Raw genomic sequence first — 14,472 nt, 5'->3', positions numbered from 1 at the left:
TCATTAGATCTGCAGAACAACCTATTTTATTTGAGTGTTGAAAGAAGGAAATACTCAAAATGAAACTATGACCAAAGCAGGCCAAACACTGTGGCCTCTGATGTCATCGTGAAGCCCTCAGCTCAGCTGGTGTGTTTGTCATGCTTGTGACTCTGCATGTGTTTGCATAGCCCTCTCTATTATGGCCCTTTTGTGCTTCCTTCTCTCATTACTGCATTCATTATCTTCTGACAGAATCTCATCCCTTTTGCCTTTTATTATTTCCTTAGTGCTGGTACTCGCAGCAATATCAAACCAATGCCAGCAATTAAGTGACACCACTGCATGTTTCTTCACAACATCGTCTTCCATGAGCTGACCCTTCCCCAGCAAAGAGCCACACTGTTTTAATAGCCTACATCTCCCAGTCTTGTCTCTCTGGATGTCTTCTCCCTCGCATAGTGGGTGATCAGCCACTTTCAAAGCCCTACCTACCAGCTCAGGGCACTTTTCATCTTCAGTCACAGCCCTGTAATTTGCAAACAGGGCTCTGTGCTGGCTGACAGGTAGGGAAGATAGTAAAATAGTTATTTTGGTTGAGATTGTTCTATGTTGAGAGCAGGACAGGATCATGTATTTTTAATATGCAAGACAACATTAACAACAGAGATGTCAGGGGAGAGGATTAATATTTGGTTTCTCAGAACAATTCCATATTTTCTTTCAATACAGCTGCTAAGTTTTTTACCATAACTAAATGCAATTAAAGTGCTGCTGATCTGCACCATGATTTGTAAATTGGAGTCCATTGAAAATCCCCTAACCAGAAGCTACACAAGCATACATCACTCCCCTGCCCACACTGCTAGCCAAAAAGGCCCATGGCCATATGGTCTTTGAGACATTATCTGGTGTTAGTTTGGCAGGATTTATGTAGCTTATTACTGTGCAATAGCCACAAAATATACCATTGCCTATGAAAGACAAATGATAACAAGTCTTCCTGCAGAATTTTCTGTCAGTCTGGATCTGGCCATGCAACTAGGTCAGCTCTTTTTTGGCTTTCTAAAAAAGCCACTCTTTTGCCCTTTCAGTCTTTCTCATCTACGCAATGAAATGGCCATAACAAAATGAAACCTTTTTCCTCTTTCCAGTCCAGAAAAAGAGCTGGCATTTTGACAGTTGCTCTTCAATTCAGTTCTCCACATTTGGCCATAGCAGAGTACTGCTGAGGCTCTGCACTGTCCCAGTCTGCTACTGGTTCCTTACCCTATCAATCACTTGGTATTCATAGTCATTGTCATCCCCTCCACCTAATGCAGCCAGGAAATGAGTTGGTACTTACTTGTATTGCTGTGTCCTGCAGATCCCTGTTGTGACTCCTACAGTAATAACAGAAAAAAAAGGTACTGTGTGTTAGTTTTATGGCAATTTTTGGCTGCAATACTTGCTTGAACATTACCTTAACAGCATTGTTAATTGTTCATTCAATTTCGAAGTAATTTTCAATTGCAAGAATAAATCTAGTATTTCTTTGAAAATCCATTAATTCTAAGGCTTGTAAACTTATTTCACAACAACACTTTAATGGTGCAATTCCTTGTATAGCTATGATGACTCTCCTGCTCACTATTCATTTATTGATCAGCCAAAACTTGTCTATTATCTTCTACAAGTTTAGATGCGAAGACAGAAGGAAGACCGGTATTGTTTCATGGACCATTGGATTCCTGAGGTAGTAGCACAGCTGGTCTTTCCCTTTCACATGTTGATATTGACAGCACTGGAAAATGGAAATACAGACTCTAGTTCTGGGCCCGCAAGATTACAAGGTCAATGTTGTATCACATCCCCAATATCTGTGAAAACAGCGTAATAAATTAGACCATTTTTAACTCACATGTAAATGTTCATGTATTTTACTCACAGAATTGTTTGGCGTTCATAAAAATATAAAAGAAGCCTATAAACAGAAGCGAAATACAAATATAAACTATAACAAAAAGATACTTAAATTAAGGGAAAAAAGAACACTTTGCTATAGCTCAGGGCACTTTTCATCTTCAGTCACAGCCCTGTAATTTGCAAACAGGGCTCTGTGCTGGCTGACAGGTAGGGAAGATAGTAAAATAGTTATTTTGGTTGGGGGGAAGGTATCCTGTAAGCATCTGCTTCTGAATAACCCGGACACTCACAGGAATACCACTTCATATACATGATGCAGTTACAACTGCAGTAAAGACTGCTCAGAGGTGCCAGGCACCCACAGCAGCACACAGAGTCATTTTTGGTGAAGAACTGGGCACTGGACCAGATTCCTGGTCCACAGAGGCTGAGTGATAAGCCAAATGCACAGCTCATCACAAAAGCAACTGCAAGTCCCCAGAGAGCTCACGGATGCTCCGAGTTGGCTGAGCTGAGATTTTGCTGCTGAGTCATTCAAAAGCATGCCTCAGGGGCTCGGGGTCCCAAGAATTTCTTGGCATCTCTAAATGGAGGTTGGCTGGACTGCAGGCACTGGGGGCTCGAGGGCTCGGCTTGTCAAATCCCCTCGATCTGTACCATTTTCTCTGGAGTCAAGGCTCTCCAGACTGCATAGCTTTGATCTGTAATTTTTATGCTATAATACACATCTGCAATTCACTGCCATCCTATGCACCTCAAATGTGAGACATCAAATTTTGGGGCAAGTCCTAAGAGTTTCTACTTTTAACTGCAGTATGAAAAGATCTGTACTGTGTTTCACAATAATTTCCGAATAATTTGAAATTGTCTACTTTTGACAAATTGCCTCAGCTTTTTGTGAATGCTTCTGATGAAGGTATATTAAAGCCTGGATTTTTTTCTGGTGACTGAATATAATCTTAAGAAGTCAGAATCAGCTTGCAGTGATGATGTAGTGACATGTACACTTTAATTTAAATGCTATTCTAGTAGCCAACCAGGCTTCCAATAAAAGTAGGTGATTAGAGCATGTTCAGCTTCCAGAATAGTGAATTTATGTCCCTAGAGAAGTTTTGGGGAATACAATAATTTTGATGAAAATACCCTCAGGTTTGTAAAAATGTTTGAAACTGCTAAACAAGGATCTCACTCACTCTTTTACATTTTCATCATCCTCAGAAAGGATGCACTTTCCTCTTTAACTGCCTAGCACAGTGTCTTACCTCTGCCATTGGCTCTGCATAGTCTCAAATTTGACATCAGCAAAACAAATGAGCTATAACATTTTCACTTTTCCTTTTAACCAATTCTTTAAAATTAGTGTCTTGATTCTCAACAAATTACTCTTAATAATAAAGTCTAATACAAAAATCTCATACTGAAATAAAGAATGCTCAAGTAGCAAAGAAGTATGACTTTGTGTAACTGAAAAAAAATGAAAAAAAAAAGAAGTCTTCACTTCTGGAGATTATTTTCTAGTGCATTTGCTCCAGCTTGTTAAAATCAACAAGAAAGCAAAAAGTAAATGAATTGAGCATGTAAAGAATAACACCACTATGATAATTTAGCTTCTTCTGAGAATAACCACCCAGTAGCTTTTGTGTCAAGACACCAGTTCTCCTGGAGTGGGTAAATTAATTCTCAAATAAAATGATGGCTGATCCCATATCACATGCATATAACTAGAAATCAAACACCTGATCAGACTTCCAAGACATGAAATCACAGTAGAAATGAAGAAAGAGAGCAAAGCAGGCAGTAGAATTAACAGCATTTTTTTTCCTACAGAAGAGAATTAATGCCCAAACATGAAAGCTCATTCACACAAGCATTAAGTGAGCTCTTATTTACCAAATTTAATTATTCATTTAAAGTTTATTTATTAAGACATTTTAAATAAAATTACAATCAAATAATGCCTGATCATTTGTATGTAACAAAATGTGACAGAGACAGAAGAAAGCACACACAGCCTGTTACATCACACACTGATTAAATTATCCTTAAGCTTTGAAAAACAAGAAGAGACTGTCATTGCCCCTTTCTAGTAAATTCAAGAGTACAAATTAATTCCACAGAGAAAACAAAATCAAAGTTAAGGATGAAATGTAACTTTATGCCCTCTATTACATAAAGGACAGTTCCCTAAATGTGCTCTCCCAGCAGTGTTGTGCTGGGAAACCTACTGAGCACTGCTGCACGTGTCAAACCTGACCTGGACTTTCCTTACATTTTTGTGCATTAAAGCAGACCTCCCATATTAATGATGTCTAATTCATATACAGGTACAGCATATGCACATACATCCCCCCCCATCCACTGAGCATATAGTTGTATAGATGGACACATCTATACAACTATACGCAGATTCAAATATGCAATTCTGTTATATTTGTGATTCATAAACCTCAGTTATTTAGCTTTTATTACTAGACTGATTTCAAAACCAGTCTCGTTATAGTTGCTGTGGCCTTTGCAACTTTAGTAGCCTAATTAATAAATTTCAAGTTTTAAGCTGTCAGATCACTAATTACTTGAATTGCAGGTTAAAAGCGGTGTGGCATGTATGGGAATTAACGATGCTGACACTCAGCTTTTATAGACAGAAAAGTAAGGATGATTTGCATCCTTGCAACAGGGCATGAGTCCTACAAGCTTCTTTTTCTTTCTCATTCCCAGAAGGATGAGTATCTTTACACTTTGGAACTGTCTTCTGTTAAAAAGGATTGTAGCCTACTTGCTTCTCTGGCTGGAAGAGTCATATCAAATGAACTGAACTGATCTCTCACACTGCCATAAAGACTGAAAATGAATTCATGGTGCCATGCATTGCTTGGAATTAAGAGATGAAGCCAATGCCCTGAATTTAGCCTTTTAGTCTCTTTGCTGGCCTTGGCACCACTTAACTGACAGGACCATTTATCTGAATAATGTGAGATCCACAACAGTTTGGTGTAGGCCTTTAGATTTTAACAAGATGGGACAGCTACATAGCTTACCTGTGGGAAAGCTCCGTAAGAGTTATGGAGACATCCCCTATGAGATCCAATAAGGGTTTTACACCACACTTTGTGAAAAGCAATAGCTAGCTTACGAATGTTTCAAAGACATATTTGAAAAATTAGGAAACCATTCTTTGCATTTTGAAGCCTGAAAAGCAGATGCCTTCTAAAGTCTGTGACTGTATAGGTTCAGAGTAAGACACAGAAGTAACTTTTAATTACTTCTAAATATTTTAAAATAAAAGTGATGTCTAAAATTAACATAATCTATGGGCAGTAATGCAAAATTTTTCCAGGACTCTGGTGAGTTTTGTTAGGTACTTCTTCCCCATCTCACACAAAGCACTCTAATTTCTGACCATACAGACCACCCAGGCCACAATACAATTGTGAAGTTATATGTACAAAAGTATGCTCATATGTTAGTAGAATGTAATCTTGTTCATCCTAAGCTTAAATGAAATGGAAAAATCTACTTTGGTAAGAGAAAAGGTAATCACCTAGGAAAAGGCTCTTTAAAAATGAAGGGTAGATCTCTGAAACAGCTCTGCAGTTCTATTAGAATATTTCCCAGAGAGATGGATAAACAGGCAAAGAGAAGATGAGAAAGTCAATATCAACCATTATTCGCATATCTTTGCCCTGTGGTCTGTGGTTCTCCTTTTATTATATTTATCACAACGCATTTAGTTGGGAAGAAGTGCATTCATGATGGCCACACAGATATGCCAACAGGTACGTATCTTGCCCATGCCCATCTGAGCATGTGCCATGCAAACACATCACGTGGTGATAATTATGGCAGAAACTGCAGAACGGCAAGCACCACTTTGGTTTTGTCATCCACATCTGGGCACTTCACCTGCCCGTAAGCTGCTGATCCATCTATCTCCTACTAGACTTACTCTAATGTAACAAGCCTCTAGATCGCCTGCCATCTTCAATCAGCTGTCTGCCTTCAATGAGCAAATAGACAGTGAGTTATTTCCTTCTTTTTCTTTCATAACATGCCAGAGATGTTTTGGTTTACACCCCTGGTACTTCAAAATCATGACATTCTCATCCACGGAAAAGCTGTTTTACTGTAGGCAAATCTTGAAGGTTTCTTGGCTTTGTGGTTATAATTATTCCCTGCACTAGATTTTGCAGAATGGACTTAAAAGTTACCAAAGGAGCTTGCTTTAACAGGAGAAAGACTATAAACAGCATCAATACCATCTTTCAAGCTTGAACACTTCATGAAATATGCCTGTGGCATATAAACAGTATATGGTGATACAATGTGAAATTTTTATTGGCTGTTGCATAGGATAGCTGATTTAATTCCCTCCTGACTTACCATGTATAAATAATGTGGTTTCCCCCAAGCTTATGCTGATGAGCTTTGCCATGCTGCACTACATCCTCCCTGAGATACATGTACAATAGTGGAGTGGGTTTCAAGGGACCATCGGCAGGACCGGTGGCCTTGGTCCCTTGAGGGACCAAATACTTCCCTGGATAATATTTCTGTGGCCCAGCTGGGCATCATGGCACTGGGCTGCCTGCCTGTCTAGCAAAGCTGCCCCTGAAGACAGGTTGGTGGCAGGGGATGTATGCCTACTCCTCAGCCCCTGACTGAAGAGGCCACTGTATTAGTAAAGCCCACGTCAGACTTCAATTGTTTCAACACAAATGTTGGCTACAGAAGCCAAATGAAGCAGGAACAATAGATGAGAGCAGAAGCTTCCTGACTCTCAGCAGCTGTACGTGCCCTGAGGTATCAGTCAGGAGCCACTGGAGGTACACGCAGATGGCACCACATCAGGACAGCCCACCAAGGACACCTGTGGCTTTGCCTTGTGGTGAGGAACCTGTGACCCACACACCAGCATCAGTGCTGCTGCCAGGAGATAAGCAAAAAACACCATGTAACCCTGCAGAGACTGTAAACAGGGAAAAGGCAGGGGACACTGGCACACACATGGAGAAAGACATCAGCACGCCATCAACCTCAGCCCAGAGACCTCACATGCTTAGGTAGGGCTCACATTGGACATATTTTGATGTGCAAAAGGCACAGTTGTACATGATGTTGCATGTCTTACCTTGTTTGGGAAGGAAAACTTGCTTTGTTCTGCCTTTCCTGGTGTGTGAATAGCTGACAGTGGTGGTGGCCATGAATGGGTCATCTCCTGAAAAACAATATTGTACAGCAAACTGTGTTTAGGAAGTTAATGGAATAGGAGATAATGATAGTACATCAGTGGAAAGAGTGCCTGGGTAGTGGAATAATTAAGTTACTGCTGCTTCTAGAAGATGCCCAGTTCACATATAATCTAGACAATACATGAACTACATTGATTTTTATCACAGACTCTTGAGAGTACTTCTTAAGCACAGTTTTATTTTCCAGAATAGTTAACGTCTCTTAAGTGCAATAAATTTGATTTTTCTGATAATCTGCAACCACATTTTAATCATGAAATATATACTGGCTGGTGAGACTAACAAAAGAACTTTTTTTTGTAGTATGAAAGCAGAAATGTCAGTTCATGACCAAGACATGAGGTACACACTATGGACTAATCATGAAATAGATTTCATAGACAAAGTCAGAATGATAAATGCTTAACACTTGCTGAATGGTTAATTCCTAAAATTGCCCTTTTCATTGTAAAGGAGTTGAATAAGTTCCTAACTGAGATGTGTTTGTGCCTTGCAGGACACAGACATGTGGCAAGCCCTAAACAATGAGTGCTGCACTTCACCTTTGTCTCCTCCATGGTGTTTTGAAGGACATTTTTTAGTAGCTGAGACATATGTGGCTTGGCTTGACTTGTATGCAGTTATTCTTGATGTAGCAGGTAGACACACATTCAGTACCATTATCATTCAAGCCTGAATGAATTGGCCTCCAAAACAAGGCTGCTTTTGGGGGGGTATAAATTAAACACTTCAGACAAGAAGTTTTTTAAGAGAGAGGCTTCATATTCCTCTCTAGTGCAGGCTGTTAAAGGATGGACATGTTTTTTGACATGTTCAGCACCAGCAGCCATAATATTTGGCACGCAGTAACTTAACAATTAATATGAGAAGCAGCGTGGAGCATGACAACCCTGAAGAGTTGGTCCATAAGTTTCATGAGCTGAAGAGCAAATAACATCCTGCCTAAGCAGGGGGCTTGCTGACACTATCAAGAGTTTGCCTGGCAGATGCTTTGCTGGGTTTTGATACCATTAGCTGACTGTGGAATTGTTTCTTAGTGATATTCCAAGGAGTCGTGCTGAGATCCATGGTCAGTCCCAAAATAATACTGGAGTCATATTTCCATGACTCATTCCTTTTTAAAGAGAAAAGTAAATGTTCTTCTGTGAAAAAAAGTGCGGGTGAGTCTCTTGCCCATCCTTTGTTAGTGCTGATGGAAGTGCTTCCTGACCCAGTAGGGACTGAGCTGGGGCATTTTTTACATAGAGGAAAGTGTCTGGTTGTTCTGTCAATGAAAGGATCAGCTCTTTCAACATAGTTTATTAGTAATAAATGTCACCTTTAAATAATTCTTGATAAACAGTTTATTTTGTAATAAAAACTGCATTCTTCTATTTTATTTGAGGCTAAAAAGTTACATGATTTATTATACTTCTATAATCTATGTGTGTGCCTCTAATCAGAGCATCATTTGTTTTGCAGTTTCAGTATCAGAATTGCTTTGCTTTTCAGTTCTTTGAGGCAGACTGTTCATCTTATGATTTCCTTATCAGATAAGTGCCAGCAATAGCAGTATATAGTAATTTTTAATACACAGTAAATTCTTTAAACTCAGGCAACAAAAAATACCGGCAACCAGATTGTTGTTTGGTAGAAGTACTTGGCACATATGCTATTGTTTTCAAAAGATTAAGGAATTATATATTGATAAATATTCTAACAGTAAATAAATTGACAAAAAGGAGATTTGTAATGTGGACATTTAATCATAAGGCTGTGATCTAAAATATTATCACTTTCTCACTTGCTTTTCTCTGCTTTTCCCTTACAGGACCATTTGCTTACTTTCTAGAAAATGGGATGTTGTGCATATAGACTAAAGGTGTTTCCACCAGTAAAACCCCATTCCCAAACAAACAAAGTGTTTTTCCCTCCAAGTTAAGGTGCTGAGCCCAAAAGTATTCATAGGAATGAACTAAGTGTCCCTTTCTACTGAATGGCAATGCGTGAGGTTATCTCCATCAATTGAAGAATTGGGGCAGCCAGACTGGGAACATCTGGTGGCTTTGACCTGAAGTTATCCTACTTGTGAAATATGCTATTCAGTACTTATGATTTCCATTTGCCCAAGAAGCAGTTCCTCCAGGCTATATGGTGACTGACCTCCACTGTCACCTTTAGGAAAACAACTTCTGAGAAGTATGCTACATGCCATGCACAAACCAATCTGTTACAGCTGCAGAGCTCTTCCCTCCCACCTTGCCTGATCGAGTCCAACAATGATGCTTTCATCCAGGGAAAAGACCACAGGGCTGATTAAAAATAAGGATGACCTTTTTTTTGACATGTCAAAATCTTTCATTTCTTTTTTTCCCAAAGATTATTTCTCATCCACACTTCAATGAAAAATGGCCTTAATGGTCTTTTTTTTTTTTCAGCTAGCTTCTCTTCTCACTTTTTGCTTTGAGTTGTGGTATATAATAAAGCTTTCTACATAATTTAACTTTGACGTAACCCTTTCTGACACAAAGATTTAGTAAGACCACTGATATTTGCCAGGGTTAATAACTGCCATTATCATGAATATCTGAATGTGAATGTACTGGAATAATATTTTGAGTTGTGGTCATATGGCATATTTATCCCTAATCTTTGGAATTCAGACAACTATAAAATGAAATCAAATTAGAAAAAAAAAAAAAATCAGAAAACTAACATGAAAAATACCCCAAACTATGGGTTGTCATCACTGAGGAGTGGTAAGATTTAAATTTAGTAAAATATCTTTTGAAAAGAGAAACATTAAACTATGTGCACAGTCTCCTTCTGGCTGCCACAAACAGAATCTCAAAAATTAGGAGAAAGGATTTAGGTGTTGTCCAGCAAGTGTCAACACTTTCCAAGGTCAAGCAGAAACAAATCCAGAATATGTTCCTGTGTGCCAACTCTTTTGATTTTAGACTCTATCTGAAGATATCTGAGACAGATTAAAAGCACTAGTGGTGACATATGATTATATCAACATCTTTTTTTTAGTACATGGTGTGAAATGTTTGAAATTGTGAACACAAATGGCAACTATCTAACTAAATATAAAGGACTCAACTTCTACTGTTAAAAAACTTTCATGCACAGCTTCTCTTTTCTGCTCATCTAACTTGCCTGTCTTTGGAGTTTGGGATTGGCAGTATTGACATAAAGCACCCACTGGACTGCAAACCATGTTTCAAATGGAATGATGGAAATTTCATAGAATCACAGACTTGTTTAGGTTGGAAAAGACCTTTAAGACCATTGAGTCCAACTGTAAATCTAACACTGCCAAGACCACCACTAAACCATGTCCCTAAGTGCCACACCTACAAGTCTTTTGAATACTTTCAGGGATGGTGACTCAACCACTTCCCTGGGCAGCCTGTTCCAATGCTTGGCAACCCTTTCAGAGAATTATTTCCTGATATCCAATCTAAACCTCCCCTGGCACAACTTGAGGCTATTTTCTCTTGTCCTATCACTTGTTACTTTGGAGAAGAGACTGACACCCACCTCGATACAACCTCCTTTCAGGTAGTTGTAGAGAGCAATAAAGTCTCCCCCTCATCCTCCTTTCCTCCAGGCTAAACAACCCCAATTCCCTCAGCCGATCTTCACAGGACTTGAGCTCTAGACACTTGACCAGCTTTGTTGCTCTTTGGACACATTCCAGCACCCCAATGTCTTTCTTGTAGCGAGGGACCCAAAACTGAACACAGTATTCGAGATGTAGCCTCATCAGAGATGAGTACAGGGGGACAGTCACTTCCCTAGTCCTGCTGGCCACACTATTTCTGACACAAGCCAGGATGCTATTGGCCTTCTTGGCCACCTGGGCACACTGCCAGCTCATATTCAGCTAACTGTCGACCAACACCTCCAGGTCCTTTTCCACCAGACAGGCAGATTTCCAGCCACTCTTCCCCAAGCCTGTAGAATCGCATGGGGATGTTGTGACCTAAGTGCAGGACCTCACAATTGGCCTTGTTGAATCTCTCACAAGTGGCCTCGGCTCATCAATCCAGCCCATCCAGATCTTTCTGTAGAGTCTTCCTACCCTCAATCAGACCAACACTCCCACCCAACTTGGTGTTGTCTCCAAACTTACTGAGGGTTGACTCTATGCCCTCATCCAGATCACTGATAAAGATATTAAACAGAGCTGGCCCCAATACTGAGACATGGGGAACCACACTTGTGACTGGCTACCAACTGGATTTAACTCCATTCACCACAACTCTTGGGGCCCAACCATGCAGCCAGTTTTTAGTCCAGTGAAGAGTACTCCTGTCCAAGCCACGAGCCACCAGTTTCTCCAGGAGAACACTGTGGGAAATGGTGTAATTTATTAAAGTCTAGGTAGACAACATCCACAGCCTTTCCCTCATCCACTAAGTGTGTCACCTTGTCATAGAAGGAGATCAGGTTAGTCAAGCAGGACCTGCCTTTCATAAACCCACGCTGACTTGGCCAGATCACCTGGTTGTCCTGTATGTGCAGCGTGATGGCACGCAAGATGATCTGTTCCATAACCTTCCCTGGCACTGAGGTCAGACTGACAGGCCTGTAGTTCCCCAGATCTTCCTTCTGGCCCTTCTTGTAGAAGGGCATCACATTTGCTAACTTCCAGTCAACTGGGACCTCCCCAGTTAGCCAGGACTGCTGATAAATGGTTGGAAGCGTCTTGGTGAGCACTGCTGCCAGCTCCCTCAGTACCCTTGGGTGGATCCCATCTGGCCCCATAGACCTGTGTGTGTCTAAGTGATGTAGCAGGTTGCTAATCATTTCCCTTTGGACTATGGGGGCTTCATTCTGCTTTCCATCCCTGTCTTCCAGCTCAGGGGGCTGGGTACCTGGTCAACAACAAGTCTTACTATTAAAGACTGAGGCAAATGAAGCATTAAGTATCTCAGCCTTTTCTTCATCCTTTGTCATTATGCTTCTCCTCGCATCCACTAAAGGATGGAGACTCTCCTTAGCCCTTTTTTTGTTGCTAATGTATTTATAGAAATATTTTTTACTGTATTTTACAGCAGTAGCCAGATTAAGTTCTAGTTGGGCTTTGACCCTTCTAATTTTCTCCCTGTAGGACCTCACGACATCCTTGCGGTTCTCCTGAGTTGCCTGCCCCTTATTCCAAAAGTCATAAACTCTCCATTTTTTCCTGAGTTCCAGCAGAAGCTCTCTTCAGCCAGGCCGGTTGTCTTCCCCACTAGCTCGTCTTTTGGCACATGGGGATGGCCTGCTCCTGTGCCTTTAAGATTCCCTTCTTGAAGAATGTCCAGCCTTCCTGGACTCCTTTGCCCTTCAGAACTGCCTTCCAGGGGACTCTGTCAACCAGTCTCCTAAACAGGCCAAAGTCTGCCCTCTAGAAGTCCAAGGTAGCAGTTCTGCTGAGACCCCTCCTTACTTCTTTGAGAATCAGAAGCTGTCATTTTGTGATTGCTAAGCCCAAGACATCCACCAGCCATCACATCACCCACAAGTCCTTCTCTATTCACAAACAACAGGTCCAGTGGGGCTCCTTCCCTAGTTGGCTTACTCGCCAGCTGTGTGAGGAATTTATCTTCCACACATTCCAGAAACCTCCTGGACTGTTTCCCCTCTGCTATATTGTATTTCCAGCAGACACCTGGTAAGTTGAAGTCCCCCATGAGAACAAGGGATAGCGATTGTGATACTTCTCCCAGCTGCTTATAGAATATTTCATCTACCTCTTCATCCTTGTTGGGTGGTCTATAACAGACTCCCACCATGGTATCTGCCTTGTTGGCCTTCCCCCTGATTCCTACCCATAAACACTCAACCCTATCATCTCCATCACTAAGCTCTAGACAATCAAAGCACTTCCTAACATACAGGACTGCCCCACCGCCTCTCCTTCCTTGCCTACCCCTTCTGAAGACTTTACACCATCCATTGCAGCCCTCCAGTTGTGCGAGTCATCCCACCATGTTTCTGCGATGGCAGCTATGTCATGCCCTAGTTATCCGGCTGCACAGTGGCTTCCAGCTCCTCCTGTTTGTTGCCCACGCTGTGTGCGTTGGTGTAGATGCCCCTCAGTTGGACTACTGATACTGCCACCTTTCTGGGGGGAGAAGCCCTAGTTCCTACATGACCATTGTCAGGCGCTTCTATAGTTTCTAAGGTATCAATAACCCCTGTGCCTTTGCTCTTGCAGGGATCTCCATCCCTTGCCTCCACAGAGACAGCAGACCAAAGGACCTTTCTAGCACACTGTCCCTTGAACATTGGCCTGTTGTCCCCAGGCTTATCTCTAGCAAGCCTGGTTTTATCTGTTTCCTCCTTCAAATCTAGTTTAAAGCTCTTTCAATGAGCTCTCTTAACTCCTGTGCAAAGATTCTTTTTCCCCTCTGAGAGAGGTGTACCTCATCTATTGTCATCAGGCCTGGTGTCATGTAAACTGACCCATGATCAAAAGACCTCAAATTCTGCTGGAGATACCAGGCTTGGAGGCAGGTATTGATCTGTTGGCTCTTCCTGTTTCTTCCCTTGTCATTCCCTGCAACTGGAATTATAGAGGAGAGCACTACTTGTGCTCTTGATCCCTTAACCAGTCATCCCAAGGCCCTGAAGTCTCTCTTGATTGCCCTCAGATTTCCTTTTTCATCTTCATCACTGCCTACCTGAAAAATCAGTGCACCTGATTATGCAAGGGCACCACCTGGGAAGGTGGGGTAGTAGTACATTTAAATGTACTTAAGATCCTTGGCACCTTCAAACTAGTATTAGAACATTAATTGACACAAAATGTTTTTGAAATTAGGAAGGGAAAAAAGCAGGGATCTTTTTTAGCACAAATCAAACAAAAAGTCCAAAGTACCTGGCACCAGAAAATGTTCAATCCACTACAAGATGGTCTAATTTTAAACCATTTTAGATCTTCTTCCAAACTTAAGTTAACTTTAAGGTCCTGAATAATGTTAATTAAAGGAAGCACTGAGAAGCCTTTTGGGGTCCAGAAGTGGGGAAAACAAAGAATTCTGGATGAAAGAAGGAAGCCTCGACTAGACTGCTTAAAAATACATGTGGATAAGCACATGTACCCAGTTGCAGGACAGCTTGTTTGAGATGACAACTACCCTTCTCCTCCTGCAGCCAGATGCATAAGACTGAGGCGAGGCTCTGAGACCCCTTCTTTTTTTTTAACACATTTCTTCTTGTGAGGGTTGCAGCAATGTTGTTTCACACTGACATCTTTGTAGTGGTGGTGATGGCATGTCTCATTCACACACATATTGTAATTCTACAACTCTACAGCTCAACTCGTCTCCACCTGTAGTAAATCAGTTTTCAGCATTTATAC

General features: G+C 41.1%; 1 protein-coding gene across 3 annotated transcripts in view; it reads right to left on the bottom strand.

The window, feature by feature from the left end:
- Nucleotides 1-14,472, bottom strand: part of AFF3 (AF4/FMR2 family member 3) — a 332,912-nt gene that overhangs the window by 129,188 nt on the left and 189,252 nt on the right. For all 3 annotated transcript variants that reach the window (XM_033004937.2, XM_033004938.2, XM_033004940.2), the window contains 2 exons: nt 7,013-7,099; nt 1,325-1,361 (listed from right to left, as the gene is read on the bottom strand). In XM_033004937.2, coding sequence (XP_032860828.1) covers nt 1,325-1,361; nt 7,013-7,099 — 124 coding nt within the window. The remainder of the gene's footprint in view (nt 1-1,324; nt 1,362-7,012; nt 7,100-14,472) is intronic.

This window comes from Tyto alba, unplaced genomic scaffold, assembly GCF_018691265.1.
Source record: "Tyto alba isolate M040663 unplaced genomic scaffold, T.alba_DEE_v4.0 Super-Scaffold_45, whole genome shotgun sequence".
NCBI classification, from domain to species: Eukaryota; Metazoa; Chordata; class Aves; order Strigiformes; family Tytonidae; genus Tyto; species Tyto alba.
This window is presented reverse-complemented; position numbering and strand designations above follow the sequence as displayed.